Below are 17,595 nucleotides of genomic sequence, written 5' to 3' on the forward strand. Positions count from 1 at the left end.
CAAGTTGGACATCTATCTTTTTCCTATCACTAACTTCTAGAACCATTCATTGAAGACATGTATATAGTTCTAATTTAATATCTGAACCCGAATCAAAAGAAGAATCATAATGAATAGAAGGGTTTAAATAGTATCCCGCAGCATGCAAAGGCCTATGAAGTTGCATTTCCCATCGATCATCAATAATATCCCATATCTCTTTGTAACTACAATTTAAAACAGTGGATATTATATTAAAAAAACAATGACTATATATTTAATAAGCTAATAAATTAAAAACAAATGTAAATTTAAGGAAGATATAAATAAAATGGTTACCTCTTTTGAACATTATTGAAATTTTTATGTATTTCTTCTTTTACTTTTTCCATTTCTAGATTAATGAATCCCATTGGAGGTGTATCAGAGTCAACCATGCGAAATACCTTTAAAAGGAATATTGCAACCTCCAAGCATTTGACAACAAGTCGCCAAAAGCCGTTGTTATCCATAACTATGGCATGAATTATTTTTCCTTCTTTTGTTTTTGCAAATTTACTACACCTCCATTGTTCTAAAGAGAACATTGTCATCAATTCTTATTTGAACTCATTAAGGCATGACAATGTCAAATATGATGTTGCAAATCTAGTGGCAGTAGGTTTAATCAATTCCCTCCCTTTAGTGAAATCCCTCAACCAATTTAAAAGCATAGCTCTAGCTAGAATATATGTACGTTGTAATCTTCTTCCCCTTTGCAATTGTGTACTTATGGTCCTTAATCTTTTTTTCAAAATCCTCAAGCATCAAATCCAAGCAATGGGCAGCACATGGAGTCCGAAACAAGCACTTTCTCTTCTGCATCAACATCTCTCCAACTAGTTTGTAGTTTGCAGCATTGTCAGTCACCAATTGCACAACATTCTCCTTTCCAACCCTATCCACAACTTCATCTAACATTTGACAAACTTTTTCAACTGTTTTAGATATGTTAGATGTGTCTATAGAGTATAGGAAAATGGTTCCTTTGGGACTATTCACCAAAAAATTACAGATGGATCTCATTTTCTTATCAGACCAGCCATAAGACATAATTGAACAACCTGTTTTTTCCATTCAACCTTATATTCTTCAAGCATTTGTTGTGTAAAATCTACCTCTTTCTTCAAGCATGTCTCCCTAATCTCATGATAGGAAGGAGGCTTGAGGCCAATTCCAAATCTTGAAATCATATCAATCATTCGTAGAAACTCTGGATTTTTGACACAATTAAAAGGGATGACACTAGTGTAGAAGAATCTAGCAATTTTTTGGATCACTATATCATGTTCTCCTTTTTTAAACGTATAATTCATTGTTACTTGCTTCTTCTTTTTTTGTAACAAATTTATCCATGGAGCCTATGTGTCTGCCCCTCCCTTTTGATGAATGTAGTTGTTGTATTTCAACTACTTCATCATCGTTGTCATCATCCTCTTCTTCTATAGTATACCACCTTTTCTTTTTTACAGATGCTTCAGCTTGGGCATTCAAATAAGCCACAAATTTTTCCTTCACCTTTTCTGGCACACAAGGACAAGCTGAAACATTTTTCCTAGTCCCAGCTAAATGATGCTTCATCCGATATATGCCCCCACTATGACTTTCTTTGCAATAATTACATTGAACTTGCCTTGAATTTACTTCAACACCATGATCCCATCCCGAGTCAGACCTATTTCCTGGTGCATTTTTTTGCTTAATTTTCTTTCTATCCAAAGTAGACATTGTATATTTGTACTAGAGCTGCAAAAAAAGATACCAAGATACAGAGCATGCTTAAAAAATCACATAGAGAATTCATCAAACAGGTTGTCTGCAATTCTAAACTATTAATTGTGTTCACTAATATTTCTTAAAGAATCAAATACTGAAGATCCTATTTCATAATTTTTCAAATTTTACTTAATTTAGTTAACAAAATAGAAAAATAAAAACCTTAAAAGCTTTGTCAAAATCATATACACAACACAACAATCTGGAATCAAGCTGTCAAAGTACAAATAAATGATAAACTACTAACTACCAAAGCAAATTACCAGAAAGCTTAAAGGCAGCGATGGCTCACGGCAACATCATTAAGAGGGTTGAGAGGTGCTGGGTTTTTGACAGAGGACTTAGGAGGCGTGGGACAGAGGTGCTAGAGCTTAGTGTTTCTAAATATTTTAGGTTTTGTTTTTGAAAACGTTAAACTTAAGTACTATAGGTTTTTTTGAGATTTTATGTTGACATAGGGGTAAATTTGGGACTTCAATTCATTATTGGGCTTCTGATAACCCGTTGGGCTTGTGGGTTTAGGTGGATTATCTTCCTCAAATGAATCCCACTTTAAAAAAAAAAAGCCCAAGCCAAATGGTAGGATTGTAGGATCCCATACGATCATATACGATTTTACATACGATCCTACCATTTTTGCTGCCCTACTACGATTCTAAACTTTTTGGTGAGGTGGGATCGTAAAATTGTGCAATTTTACGATCCAAATCTCGATTTTGACAACTATGGTTGTTTCTATAGGTATTTCTTTCCCATTCAAGGCATCCAAAAGAGCCTTACGATGCTTTTGAGAGGTCATGAGTAGGCCCCATATGGACACATGACCTTGAGTCTTCTTCAATTGCATTAGGACCCTATCCTTTTCCTCTTCGTCTCCTTTAGATTCCGTGGGCTTGGACCCTTCCCCAGAATCTCTACTAGGATGATCCTTTTCCAAAAAGGATGGCTTGTAGTGCTTCCCACTCCTAGTGATATTTGCTACATTGTCCTATAAGACCCTTTTCTTTAATTCTATCACTCCTTTGGGAAGTATTCCCCATATCGCTACCGCCTCCTTCAAGGCTTCATCTTCTTCATCCCATATCCCTTGGACTTCCACAACATTGATATCAACATTTGTAATCTCTATCAATTTTGAGCAATTCCATTCAAACTCATCTATTTGCACCCAATTTTGGTATGGAGGGGGAGCCCTATGGTAATTAGGTAAAGGTTTCTTTTTAATGTTGGGTTTGGAGATGATGTTGGGATTTGAGAGAGTTCCATTGCTTATAAGGTCTGTATCTCATGTTTGACGTAGAAACAATTATTGGTTTTATGGGGATTTTTGGTGGTGGTAGTGGCAATATTCATTGAGGTTCCAAGTGGGAGGTATGAGATTAGGCATGGGTGTAGGGTCTAGAGGTTTGATAAATCCTTTGGAGGATAGGTTTTCATATGCTTAAGTGAGGGTCATTCCTAGGTTGGAAAATTCTCTGCGAGCTTTCTTTAGGTAGGCTAGTGTTGGTTGGGACATGATGACACTTACATTTAATAGATTGGGTGTTTTGGTGCTAGTTGCTCCCCTTCCATATGTTTTCTTGGTTAGAGGCTTGCTTTCCCCTTTCTCCAATTGCCCATTATTGAAAGCATCTTCGAATCTTGTTCCACAATCACATAGTTCTCCAAATAAACTAATAGGCAATGACAAAAGCCTACTATTATAAGCCAGAAGCAAGTTTTTTTTTTTATGATCATGTTGATTTGGTCTTTTTCATTTAGCCTATTGACTCGGAAAATGTCTCCCCCACACCTTGTTTGGTAGTCTCCAAATCCTTTAAAGTCCCATCAATCATAGGATTGAAGATGAATTAGTCCACAAACAACTCCACTAGTTCATTCCACACCTTAGTTTTGCTTGGATCAAGGATATAATACCACCTTGACGCACCTCTCGTGAGTGAGATGGGAAATGCATGCAAAGTTTGCTTCTCATTTAGCCTTTTCATTTCAGTAATGCTTAGGTATCTTCTTATGTGTTACTTCGGCTCCCCAATCCCATCAAACTTTTCCGCATCGAAGATCTTTAACTTGGGAGGCAATGCAATAGGAGTTTTTAAGCTTACTCCCCTTATGTTATAGAGGTAGTCATCCATTCTTTGCGCCTTACCAAAGGCAAGTTACATTTTCTCCATTTTTTTTCCCTCACAACTACGGTTTCCGCAGTGAGCGTCTCAAATTACTTGTTTCTTTCATATTTCGCTTTGTCCTTTTCGTCCCATTTCTCCACTTCCTCCTTATTATCATGGATTTCCACATGTGTGGATTTCTTGAGCTTAGATTCCTCCAACCTAGTGAGGCACCCTCCCATTTTCTTAAGGGCCTCTCCATGTTCATCCAAGGCCTTAAGGATCTTTTGTGCCATTGAATCTTCCATGGAAGCAGTCATTGTTTCTTGAAAGGTTACTTCCTCTTCTTGGTATGTATCATCAATCTTGATCAAGCGCATTCCTTTCTCTCGAATCCAAATGGGAGTGGGGACGTGTTTTTTTGACTTTGATGGTGCAATGATGCCTGAAAAGAAGCCCTATTTTCATTAAGTTCATGTCCCAATTAAATGTCCCTTTCAACTTTTAAATGTCCTTAGAAAATTCTTAAGTTTTATTTTAATGAAGGGCCAATTACAATATCACTCATTTCCCTTTTATGGATTCTTGCCCCTTGTTTCATTGGGCTTTGGTCTATTTACAATAAAGCTCTCGTCTTACTCTCATGGGTTTTCATTAGAATGCACCTAGGAATTTTTCAACTCTTTGTCGCAAACTTAGGCTTACAATGTATTCATCACTTTTGGGCTTTTCATCATTTATTTATCATTTCACTTTTTCCTTTTGAAATAGCCATTTAGCTAGAATATATTATAGTTTTCCTCTCAAAGTCCATGAAGTTCTCATCATTTTAGGCATAGGCATGCAACATGGAGGCCCAAGATTAGGGAAGTTCATATTGGCTTTGTAGGATTTCGATGCTAAGTCCATAGTATATTGGTTATCTTAGACCCAAAGTTCTCTTTTTCAAAAGAGCTTTTTCCACTCGGGCCTATGATAGCAATAAGGCTATGGTCTTATGAACCTTTCAAGTTAAGATATACCTTTGGATCTAAGGACAAGCCTCTTATATGTGAGAGTTTCTTTTCTTTTATCCCACGACTTCTTAGGGTATACCATAACTTTAGGTTTATCCCTTTTCATTTTTTACATCCTTATTTGTTCTTTAGAATCAGGTGAACACGCGATATATGGTTAAACAAACAAGAGCTATAAAATGTATCCTTTGTGATAGGGTCTAAGATCTCTCTAGTGTGGGTAGAGTTCCTAAAGCTAAATGGATAGATAAGTAGGTTACTTATAGCTGGGTGGGTTATGATTCCAACCTAGGGCCTAAGTGGACCCCATAGTGGATTGTTAGCAAACCTTTAATGTACTCAGAGTCCATTATAGGCGATGACACCGATTGTGAGTTGGTAGGATAAACTTCGAAAGACTTGGGCCCGAATGAAGCCTTTCACCTTCCCACTCATCACTAATCAAGGTAAAAGAGACAATAAAACCAAGTGATTTGTGTGTAAACAAGTATTGAATAAACCTTTATTAAGGTTAAGACATAGGACAAGAATTAAACTTACAATCCCTAGTAGAGTTGCCACTGTGGACACAAGAGGGGAGTTGCCACCTAGTTTTTGCAATGGTTTAGGAACCATATATATAGCGTCTCTTCGAAGAAAGACCGTTGATCTTACTATAAGAGTATGGATTCGGAGTTTAGGTGCGCTCTTAGGAAGGTGATTGGCACCCAAGATCGCCCAACCCTAAGGTTAGCCTCTCATCATCATGTCTTATGTCTTTACCCTATTAAAAACTAATTCAACACTTATATTATAAACTCACACACACACTAATCATGCATCTAACATACAACGTGGCATCTTTATCCCTAAACAAGCATATTTATCTATCCACAAAGCAAAAGAGAGCCAAACACACAAAAGAAACCCTAGCATTAATCTATCATGTGAAAATCCTATCATATATCTAAAACAAGGCAGCAACTTGATCATGGCAGCAAGGCATTAACATATTACAAACCCTAATCATACATCTAAGCATGCTTCATCATACCATCAAATAAACCACAACACAAATGCATGAACATTTTTAATGCATTACTTACCATTTACTTATCTTATAGTAACACATCACCTATGACATTGATGCATGGACATGTGAATGAATGACATGGCATCAAAGCAAGAAACAAACATAAAAACCCTAATCTAAGCATGTTAAAGACAACAAGCATATAAGAGAGAGGCACAAATACGTATAAACATATAAAAAAGATTTTAAAAAGAGTCAAGGCATGTGAAACAAACGAGCCAAACAACAAGAAATCTAGATTAGGGTTTCTGGGTAAGTGCTTGCGTGCGCAGCTAGAGGCCTGCATACACATGCTCATGGCATGTGTGCATGGGACTTGTTTAAAACCCAAACCCAAAAATGAACTAAGCATAAAACAGACCATGAACTAAAACCCCGATTTTAACAACCAAACATGCATTTTAAGCATACAAAAACTTAAACTTAACCTAGAAAAACATATTAAAACATATTCTAACAAGCAAACAAGAAGATTTAAAGGCAGAAAATAAAAGGAAGGAAAAAGAAAAAAAAGTTTAAGAGAATACCTCACACAAAAGCTTCCCAAGCTTGATTTTTGACCGTTCCCCTCAGTCAAATCTATTCACAAACCAATAAGAAAGTGATTAGCAATGTTAAACTAAAAGGATTGATGCCAGAAAAGGTCTCAATCGAACAAAATTGACTTGAGGGTATTTTGTAAAAAACTCCCTTTTGGTTCATTATTTTCTAGTGAATCTTAGGTTTTTCTCGTAGGATTTTTGTGTGTTTTGAAATTGTACCATGAAAGGTTTTTTATAATGGAAAAAATGAGGTTTGGAGCGACTCCTAGACAATGTGAGATTCATTCCAAACCTCAGCCATTATTGTAGAAAATTTGCTTTTTCCATACTTTTGAAACCCTAACTGTATACGCATGCTTTGGCCCACATACGTAGGTTGTTGCCCACGTACGTGGGCCGATAGCCACTTTGGTTATTTTATTTCTAAAAATAGATTTTTGTTCAATTAAAAGGTTATATTTTTCATTTTAACACTTCTCAAGTCAATTTGATATCTAATTGGGCTCTAAACTAGCCTTAGGCCTTAGAGTTTAAGCATCATTAGGGAACAGAGGTCTGAGTCGTAAGGAGTATAAAATGCGGTGTCTAAAGGTGTGGTAATAAAATTTGAGATAATAAGTTTGTGCGACAATAACTTTTGTTGCAATAAGCTCCAAATATTTTAGTGACAACTTTGATGCAATGATATATATCTATATCATTGTATTAAACAATTTACTGTTTAGAATATATAGTAGGTATAGACTATTACTTTACGAATCTTATTATCATAGATTGCAAATAATTGACTAAATTAAGTTAAATTAAATTATTACAATGTCAATCTTTTTGGTTCAGGTGGCATATAAGAATATGTTCCTCAAGCCAATCCTAAAATAGGTCATCGTTAGACACCGCTTTTGAACTCATTGTGTACTAGTTAGATAATGGTGGAAGTTTGACATCGAAAATCTCCCACCTACCCATCTCCCACAAAAAACTAGATAATAGAAATGAAGGGTTTTTATTTTTAAAATTTTTTTATTTGATGTCACAGATACAAATAACCTTATATTGTAGATAGCCAAGATATGTTGTATTAGCATGCAATACGTACTAAACAATGTACTATAGCTTGGAAGAACAACATGTTTTTTGGTCAAAGGATTACATATTATATAGGATTTGACAAATATTTAGAGTCATGCAATAGTTGATATGATGTGTTGTAATAAAATTTAAGGTAATAAGTTTATGCAACAAAAAATTTTGTTGCAATAAAAAAGTTGGCGTAAATGCACTTTTAGTCCCTACATTTTGACGTTTTTTCATTTTAATCCCTACATTTTATTTTTACCACTTTTAGTCCCTAAACCAATTAACGCGTGTTATTTTCGTCATTTCCGTCAATCAATCGACAAAAATAGCTGAGGTGGCAACCAGAGATATTAAAATATTATTAAAAATGCCACATCAGCATCTATTTAAAAAAAATTGTCAATTTTAACTAAAAAAAAAACAGAATTAAAAACAATAAAATCCTATGAACACAAGAACACAAACCCAGAAAATCAACCCCAAGAACATGAATCAAGAACACAAACCCAGAAAATCAACCCCAAGAAGAACACAAACCCAGAAAATCAAACCCAAGAACACGAATCAAATGCCGAGGAAATTAAAAAAATCAAGAACATGCCAACATGGAATGCGTAAAATCAAAGGGCACAGACCTACAAAATACAAAGACCTTCAAAGATTCAAAACACAAAGAACACAAACCCAAACCCAAACCCAATCCTCAATCTCTAGCAAACCTAGAACATCACATGAAAAATCAAACCCTCCATACAAACATCAAACCCAAAAACAAACCTATAAATTTCAAACCCAGAAAAATTTGAGAAACCATCACAACCGCCACAACCCACCATCCCAACCGCCACAGCCAAACCCAACTTGGTTTCAACCCCAGCCACCTCGACTCAAGCCACCCCAGCCGGTCTCAACCTACCCACCCCAGCCTAACCTAAACCTAAGCCAACCTCAACAACATTTTCAACGACACTTTCCCAACCCAACTCGCTTCTCTCAAGAATCTCCAAGTCCTCAATCTCTACAACAACAACAACATGATCGGTGAGTTGCCTCTGACTGTCGTTGAAATGCCTAATCTCCGCCATTTGCATCTTGGTGATAACTATTTCACCGGCCGAATCCCGACCCAGCCAGCTCACAACCCACCCACCTCAACCCAACCTCAAACCCACCCCATCCCACCCCGATCTCAACCCATCCACCCCACCCCGATCTCAACCCACCCACCCCAGACCAGCCTCAACCCACCCCACCCCGATCTCAACTCATCCAACCCACCTCGATCTCAGCTCACCCACCCTAGACCAACCTCAACCCACCCCACCCCGATCTCAACCCGCCACAACCACCACGAGCCACTGCACCACCAATTACCACGAGTGAGAAACACAAATGAGAGAGACAGAGAGAAGAGAATGAGAAAATTTAAGAGAGTGAGACACGGATGAGAGAGAGAGAAGAAAAACTAATTTAAGAAAATGAGATGGAAGAGAAAACACCAAAGAGAGTCAAGATATTTTTTATCTTAATTTTAGTGATTTTTTTTTAAAATTTCTGTTTTCTATTTAATTAAAATTCACAATTTTTTTTTTAAAAGATGCTAATGTGGCATTTTTAATAATATTTTAATGTCTCTGGCTGCCACCTCAGCTATTTCCGTCGGTTGACTGACGGAAATGACGAAAATAATACGCGTTAATTGGTTTAGGGACTAAAAGTGGTAAAAATAAAATGTAAGGACTAAAATGAAAAATATCAAAATATAGGGACTAAAAGTGCATTTACGCCTAAAATTTAAGGTAATAAGTTTGTGCAACAAAAAAAATTTGTTGCAATAAACTCCAAATATTTCAATGACAACTTTGATTCAGTGATATTTGCAATAAACAATTTACTATTTTGAATATAATGTAGGTTTTCAATTAAAACTTAAAAAAAAAAAAACCTATTACAATAGTTTTAAAATTGCTGTTATAGGTTCAAATTATTCCCAAATTTGAATGACCAATTGCAGCAGTTTTAAAACCACCACAATAGGTCTACATTACAAAATTTTCACAGGACCTATTGCGATGGTTTTGAACTGCTGCAATAGATATTTACACATGCAGTCATTTGAAAACTATTCAATAAGTTTAAAGTCAAAAACTAGGCTTACAAAATTCACATCACCTATTATAGCGCTTTCAGACTGTATTTAGAATTGAAATACCTATTACAACGCTTTTGAACTGCTGCAATGGGTTTATATTCCAAAAAATTCACAGAACCTATTATGATGGTTTTAAACTTCCGGAATAGGTATTCGCAATATAAATAGCTATTATGGTGGTTTGAAACCGTTGCAATAGGTTTGAAGTAAAAAACCGGGTTTTCAAAATTTTTTTTTTTTTTTTAAATTTTGAAAAATGCTTGACTTTTTGTGGTGGTTTAAAACCGTGGCAATAACTACATAATGTTTAGCATGGTCGGGAAGAATGACATGTTCTTTGGTCAAAAAATTGCATATTATATAAGATCTGATAAATGTTACGGATTTGTAACGTTAACAAAATAACAAATCATTACAACAATCAATCACCTCAACTAGGTCCAAAGTTATTGTCTTTTAGATAGCTCAATGATGGGCCACTAGCACATTCTTGAATGGAAATAAACATTGGCTCAAAAAAATATCCACCTCTGACGAGAAGGAATGTTATGGGTTGGTTAAAGTCATAATAACGCCACGGTTTCAATGGGGATCATCAATGGAGAAGCTTTCGTAGAACCTAATAAGATTGCTGAACATCTCCTTGCAACTAAAGAGATATTTGGCAACAAATTTTGGGTTTTTCTCGTAAATGATTCTAGACTTTTGGATACACTTATTATGTTGCAAATTTCCTTGGGAGGGAGATGTGCAAATTTCAACAAAAATATCACTATTTGCTCGGATATTAAGGAAAGAATCATTTTCTCCTTCCATGTCTAGTCAATGTAAAGAACACACAATAATGTTTGGGGAAGAAAATAAAGGGTTTAGAAGACGATTTATCCGTGTAAGTGTAAGCCTGAGTTTTGAAAGATGAAGAAAGAGTGGATATATCATATATGTGAGTGGTTGGTTTAAGTCAATGTAAAGAACACACAACAATGTCCTAAAAACACCTGTTAATCTAACATTTCTAAATAGCAATTTTGATTTGGTAAGAGTTTTACATTTGCTAGGGTATATTCTATTAGCATATCTTGAGATTTGGGCTAATGATTAGGTCCAAGATTTTCAAAACTTACCAATTTGGTTCCTAAAGCCAACTTAATCCCTAAAAACTGTTAGGTCAGTTAGTCATTTTTCTCAACTGTCTTAGGGACTAAGTTTACTTTAAGGATCAAATTGGTCAATTTTGAACCTGGTTGATATTAGCCAAAACCTTACGGTATACGAAAGAAATTTACCCATTCTGTTATTTTTATCAATTTTATTGAAATTAGGAGAAAATCTAATTGATGAAAAACTGCATTACTAAATCTTATTCCATCAAATTTAGGTTGATCTCTATATATTAAAAGGATTTAGAAAGTTGGTTATGCCTTCAAAATATGCAAAAAATACTTTTAATCTATTAGATAATTATTATTCCAAAAAAATAAAAAATAGGGAAAAATTGTAATTTAACAAAATTCAAAAACAGAAAACTATTGTATAAACCTTTTTCCTAAAAATTAATACATACTCTCTATTTAAATATATATCTCACACACGATTGATACAATTTTTTTATTCTAAAAATTAGTACACACTAAATTCAACAGGTTACTCATTTTCAAAATCCTAAATAGCTTTTTAAAGATTTTTCCTGTGTAACCTCACTAACAATAAATAAATCTAAATTAAAAAATTATGACATTAAACTCAAAAAAAAAGAAAAAGAGTTTCATTGCACATGCAGAGCATGTGTGATGAGGCTAGTATACAAAACCCAAAAACAGGGAGAGCAGATGAAAATCACCAACTGAAAAATAACTGCCTTCTCCACTAACAACTTAATTAAGTGGCACGTGACTTGCACATGGACAGCAGCTAAGCATTAAACAACTAAATAAACGACCTGTAGTTATACACTACTTATTACAAAATATTAAAAACGACTTGTCGCATAGCAGCTACAGGTCTTTATTCTAAAGCATTTCCACGGGTCAGTGGTCACTTGACACTTCTCTTCTTTCATCCAAAACAAATTCGGAGCCCCGAACCCGACAGTCCACCCACCCTCTCAAAATTTGACTGGTCCCCAAATTCATTCATTCATTCAAAAACATTTGCACTTTCTTTCTAGACTTCACAGACACCCACACTTCACACATTTCACACATTTCTCTCTCTCTCTCTCTCTCTCTTCCTCCATGAGTCAAAATGGATCAATCCCAAAACCAAGCTCAGAGATCAGCTCCGACTGCGGCTCCAGCTTCAGCCTCCGCCTCAGCTTCTCGTGCCTACCAGTTCCACCCTGCTCGCGCTGCTATCGTCGATCTCTTCAATCTCTACTTAGGCGTATTAACACTCTCTCCCAATTCTCATCCCTTCCTTTTCTTCTTCTTCTTCTTCTTCCTCTTCGTCTTCTTAATTAATTAAAATATTGTGTCTTTCTTAATTTTGCAGAGAAGTAGTCGCCAGAAACCTGAAGATTCGATTCGAGAACCTCCGTAAGTACATACATATATATATGCGTTTGTGTTTCTATTTCTATATTGAAACTTTTTTTTTTTTAGGGTTGAGTTGCATGAGGCAGTGTTAATTTGTTCATATTATTAGCTTGTCTTGTCTAAATTTAAGTTTTAAAAAGTGAAATTAAAGTTAATTGCGGCTCTACTCATTGAAAGATAGATGAAATTGCGTTGTTTATTTCATCCTAAGTTGAGAAAATCCATTTTTTTAGTTAGTCTTTCGAATGAAGCAATGGAAAATTTATCGACAATGCTAAATAGATATGAATTGAAACTGGTTACGTTAAGGCAATTTTGTTTGAACTTCCTAATCAATATATTTCTCACTGATATAATATATAACTCCGCCCGTGTCTGTGCTTAGTGTCGTTTATTTGATCATGGAGGTTCCAAGGCTGGGAAAAATGAAGAGGGTTGCAGGAGGTTGACGGCCAGGGTAAAATATAGTCACTAATGAATGAATAAGATGTTGTTTCATTAATTTTCTGTCGTGATGCATACAAAGTAAGTTGTGTTTCTAGGAGTGCGAGTATTTCCTCGAACTTTGCTTTTTACATCCTCTACATACTCAGCATGCCTTGCCAGTCTATGTGCCACCAAATTTCCTTTCTTACTTACATGGGTTATATTCTAGTTTCTGAAAGTATTAAGAATCTTTCTTTCTTCATCTAGGATATGACCTACCTTTAAAACGACACAAAGCTCCTACACGAATCCTTTTTTTTTGAGTTGCTTTACCCCTTTTTTTTGAAGAGTCATGTTCCAAGTGTGGTCTGTAAATTGGACATTGAGAAAGCCTGATCACATGAATTGGGATGCATTATTCTATTTGTTGGATAGGATGGGTTTTGGGGTGAAATGGAGGGGGTGGATTAAGGCTTGCATCACTACTGTTTGCTTCTCTATTCTTGTGAATGGATCTCCGGTAGGCTTTTTTGGAAGCTCTCGTGGGTTGAGACAAGGTGACCTGCTGTCCCCTCTTCTTTTTCTTTTAATTATGGAAGTACTAAGTCGGATTTTGAAGAAAACTGAGGAGTGTGGTCTGCTTTGTGGTTTTCATGTGGGGCCAGTTAACTATATAGGGGTACGCATTTCACACTTGCTGTTTGCAGATGATACCATCTTGTTTTGCAATGCTTCTAGAGATCAGTTGTTGTCCATTAAGCTGGCTTTGACCTGCTTTCAAGTGTTTACTGGTTTGAAAGTAAATTTGGGGAAGAGTGAGATTGTTCCGGTTGGGGAGGTTGGAAATATAGGTGTTTTGGCTACCATACTTCGATGTAGGGTAGGTAGTCTACCTATGAAATACTTGGGAATGCCGTTGGGTACTCCATATAAAACAACATTTGTTTGGAATCCTATTTTGGAGAGGATGGAGAAGAAACTCTCAGGTTGGAAGCGTCTTTATTTATTGAAGGGTGGTAGATTTACTCTGTTGAAGAGTACTCTTTCTAGCCTTCCTATGTACTATCTATCCTTATTTATCATCCTTGTAGCTGTGGCTGATAGGTTGGACCGTATTCAGAGAAATATTTTATGGGGATTTTCAGAGGAGTGTTTCAAATATCCTTTTGCTAGCTTGGGAGAAGGTGTGTTCGCCGTTAGAAATGGGTAGTTTGGGGATCAGGAAGTTAGTGCATTTTAATCAAGCCTTATTAGGGAAATGGTTATGGAGGTTTGGACGAGAAGGCACCCATCTCTGGCGGAGGGTTGTTGCAACTAAATATGGAGAGGGTCAAGGGGGTGGACTACCAAAATATGTAGAAGGGCCCATGGATGCGGTCTGTGGCGTGGTATTCATGATGGATGGGAAAGTTTCTCCAAACATGTGGCCCTAGTGGTGGGTGATGACACTCGGATTCTTTTTTGGCATGATAAGTGGGTTGGGGATAACTCACATAAAATGCTCTATCCTCAGTTATATGCGTGTTTACATTACAAGGAAGCTTGCATTTCTGATGTTCTATGCTACCAGGAGGGTGGAAATGATAGAATCTGTAATTTGAGATTTTATAGGGATTTTCATGGAAGGGAATTAGAGGCTGCCTTTTCCTTCCTTGAGTTTATTCAATCTCGGATTCCTAGGGGTGTTGGGAGTGATATTTCACATTGGTGTCTCAATGGAAATGACAAGTTTGATATTCAGTCCTATCACAATAAGATTTGGGGTGCATCTATCTCCAATTTTCCTTGGAAGGGTGTTTGGAAAGTTAAGATTCCTAAGAGAGTGACATTTTTTTTTGTGGACAGCGGTACATGGGTAGATCCTTACATTGGATAATCTTATGCTTAGGGGACACACCTTGGTGAATCGGTGTTGTATGTGCTATTGTAATGAGAAAACTGTGGATCATCTTCTCCTTTATTGTCCTGTAGCTCACTTGTTGTGGGTGCATATGCTTCAGTTCTTTGCGATCCAATGGGTCATGCTAGGCTTTGTGGAAAGCTTGGTGTTTTGTTGGAGCTATTGGCTGGGAAAATTTAATTCAGACATTTGGAATTTGGTTTCTGGTTGTTTGATGTGAATTGTTTGGATGGAAAGAAATCGGCGCTCTTTTGAGGACACTAAGAAATCCTTGGTTCAGTTACAAGCTCTATGCCAGAAGACTTTGTTTGATTGGTCTAGGTGTCGGGGCTTCTTAGATTGTTCTTCTATCATTGAGTTTCTTTCTTCTCTTAGTATTGCATTTTAAGTTTTTTCCTTGTTGTTTGCTGTTTGTTGCTTTTTTTTTGTGTTCACCATCATGAACACCTTGTATTTTCTTTCTTTAGTTTTATTTTATAATACTCTTATTACCTATCAAAAAAAAAAAAAAACCACTATTATGATACGTTTTTACAGTAATTTGCGGTGGCAAGCCAAACCAGTAGTGAGATGTCCTTATTTTATAATGTGAGTTTGGCTATACAAATATTTGTTTCAATGCAGCTATAAAAGACTCAAAATTATCTGTAAATAAGATAAGCTTTGACAAATTTAGATGCAGAAGGAAGGCCTAATAAAAGAACAGTTTGATTCATAGATGTATCAAAATATTTGGCATATTTTGTGTTGTGAGTATATTCTACCGTAACTGTTCAAACCTTGAATAGGTGTGATAAGAATCACAAAATTTTGGAATTGCTAGGATTCTTTGATTAGATGTTTGCTCTCTTAGTGCTCTAATCATTGTTTAATAACCAATCTTCAGGAACAAGACACAAAAGCGTGTGCTTGCACTAAACAGGGAGCTTCCTCCTCGGAATGAGCAGTTCCTCTTAGATTTTGAACAACTTCAAAGCCAGTTTTCTGTGAGTTTCTGAATTTTAATTATTCTTTTTACATCATATGTGTTCTTTCATTAGTTTTTATTTTTATTTTTTGGTTTCATTCAACTTAATTGTGCCATTGTTCTTCTGTGTATTGATGCTGGTCATGTTTTTCAGGACCAAGAGCAATTGCGTGCTGTGACAGAATCTGTTCTTATATCTCTCGTTGTGCAGTGTAGTGGTCATGCACCACGGGCTGAATTTCTTCTCTTTGCTTTACGGAGCTTGTGTAGTATAGGTTACATTAACTGGGATACTCTTTTGCCATTCCTTCTTTCATCAATCTCCTCTGCAGAAATGACAGTGGGTCAGGGGAGTCAAGTGATGCCTGCTGTTTCATCTACAAGTTTATCACAGTCTGGGATGCTTCCACCTTCAAGCTCAATTCCCAATTCTTCTAATTTTCAGTCTTCAAATCCGGCATCTCCATTACCTTCAGTTCATGGTATTGGGTCCCCTGCCCAATCAACAATTGAACCACCATCATGTGCAACTCTGTCACCAGCCAAATCATCTGATATTTCCTGTAATGGACAGCAATCTACAGCCAGAGTAAATTCATCTATAAGAGATAATGCTGTAAGCAGTCTACGTCAGCTGTGTTGCAAGATTATTTTGGCTGGTCTTGAATTTAATTTAAAACCAGTGACCCATGCAGAAATTTTCTACCACATGCTGAATTGGCTGGTTAATTGGGATCAAAGACAACAGGGGATTGATGAATCTGATGCAGTGAAATCTTGGAGACCTGACAAGGCTCTTATTGAATGGCTGCACAGTTGTTTGGATGTGATTTGGCTTTTGGTTGAAGAGGATAAATGCCGAGTACCCTTCTATGAATTATTGCGGAGTGGTGTGCAGTTCATAGAAAACATACCTGATGATGAAGCCTTATTTACACTTATCTTAGAGATCCATCGGAGGCGGGATATGATGGCTATGCACATGCAAATGCTAGATCAACACTTGCATTGCCCTACATTTGGCACTCATCGGATTCTGTCTCAAACAGCTCCTAATATTGCAGGCGAAGCAGTAGCAAACATGCGATATTCGCCAATCACATATCCGAGTGTACTTGGAGAACCATTGCATGGAGAGGTGAGACATTTTCCTTGATATCATTATCAGAATCTAACATTTCATGCAAACGATACATTATATAATCTTTGGAATATCATAAACATGTTCTTGGTGGTTTAATGGCCTTTGTAATTGTGTAGTGCAACTTCTTGAATTGTTTTGTGTGATTGGTTCTACTTCAATTCGATTGCTCACTGTCATAAGTTCTAATTTAAGGGCCTGCCACAAGTCACAGCATTTTTGTTGTTTACTGATTTATTTTATTTTATTTTAAAAATCCACAAAAGAAATGATGATTTTGTCTTTTTTTATTAACAATTATTGTTATTATTTGATTATTCTCTATCCACTGACAAATATGCGAAGTGCTACTTGAGTGATAATGTTGCTGCATAGATAGTAATACAGTTGAAATTTGTAAGCTATGCTGTGTTTGAGAGAAACGTTAGCTGTGTAGATTCAACTTATGAAATAGAAGGGGTTTAATAACATATTATAGGTAATTTTGCTATTATGGAATTTGAACGAAAATGACCTGCAAAGCATAAAGTAGATTGGATAAAAATCACGAGTATTCTTTCCCCAAGTTGTGGGATAATCAATAGAAGAGATGATGTAAAGCTCTCTAGTGCTTGAACAAAGTAATGCATGAACCTCTGATGGAACACACATGGTGTACAAAGTCTCCCATTAATGGATCCTGTTCATTAGGCTAATTTTTTATATGCTTCTCAGTTGTAAGTATGTTTTAGAAAGTCTTTGTTATTGGATAGGGTTTATAGTATTTCAAATTAGTGCACTTCCTTTCCCTTAGGCTCTCTCTGCTTCGTTGCCAGTTTGTTTGTGTAGATACAAATGGTCACTTGCTCCCTGTTATCAGTTTATTA

General features: G+C 36.2%; 2 protein-coding genes across 4 annotated transcripts in view; one reads left to right on the forward strand and one right to left on the reverse strand.

Moving 5' to 3' along the window:
- Positions 1-696: 696 nt before the first annotated feature.
- LOC142628691 (uncharacterized) lies at positions 697-1,746 on the reverse strand. Its single transcript, XM_075802736.1, has 3 exons — positions 1,341-1,746; positions 1,058-1,231; positions 697-956 (listed from the first exon to the last, which is right to left on the reverse strand). Exons 1-3 carry the CDS (start codon positions 1,744-1,746, stop codon positions 697-699), a joined length of 840 nt encoding a protein of 279 aa, XP_075658851.1.
- Positions 1,747-11,938: 10,192 nt separating this feature from the next.
- Positions 11,939-17,595, forward strand: part of LOC142627046 (mediator of RNA polymerase II transcription subunit 23) — a 48,453-nt gene continuing 42,796 nt past the window's right edge. For 2 of the 3 annotated variants that reach the window (XM_075800831.1, XM_075800833.1), the window contains exons 1-4: positions 11,939-12,143; positions 12,252-12,295; positions 15,508-15,607; positions 15,743-16,726. In XM_075800831.1, coding sequence (XP_075656946.1) covers positions 12,006-12,143; positions 12,252-12,295; positions 15,508-15,607; positions 15,743-16,726 — 1,266 coding nt within the window. In that variant the 5' untranslated portion in view covers positions 11,939-12,005. The remainder of the gene's footprint in view (positions 12,144-12,251; positions 12,296-15,507; positions 15,608-15,742; positions 16,727-17,595) is intronic. The other variant, XM_075800832.1, reaches the window with a different exon arrangement.

Source organism: Castanea sativa, chromosome 3 (genome assembly GCF_040712315.1).
Source record: "Castanea sativa cultivar Marrone di Chiusa Pesio chromosome 3, ASM4071231v1".
Classification (NCBI taxonomy): domain Eukaryota; kingdom Viridiplantae; phylum Streptophyta; class Magnoliopsida; order Fagales; family Fagaceae; genus Castanea; species Castanea sativa.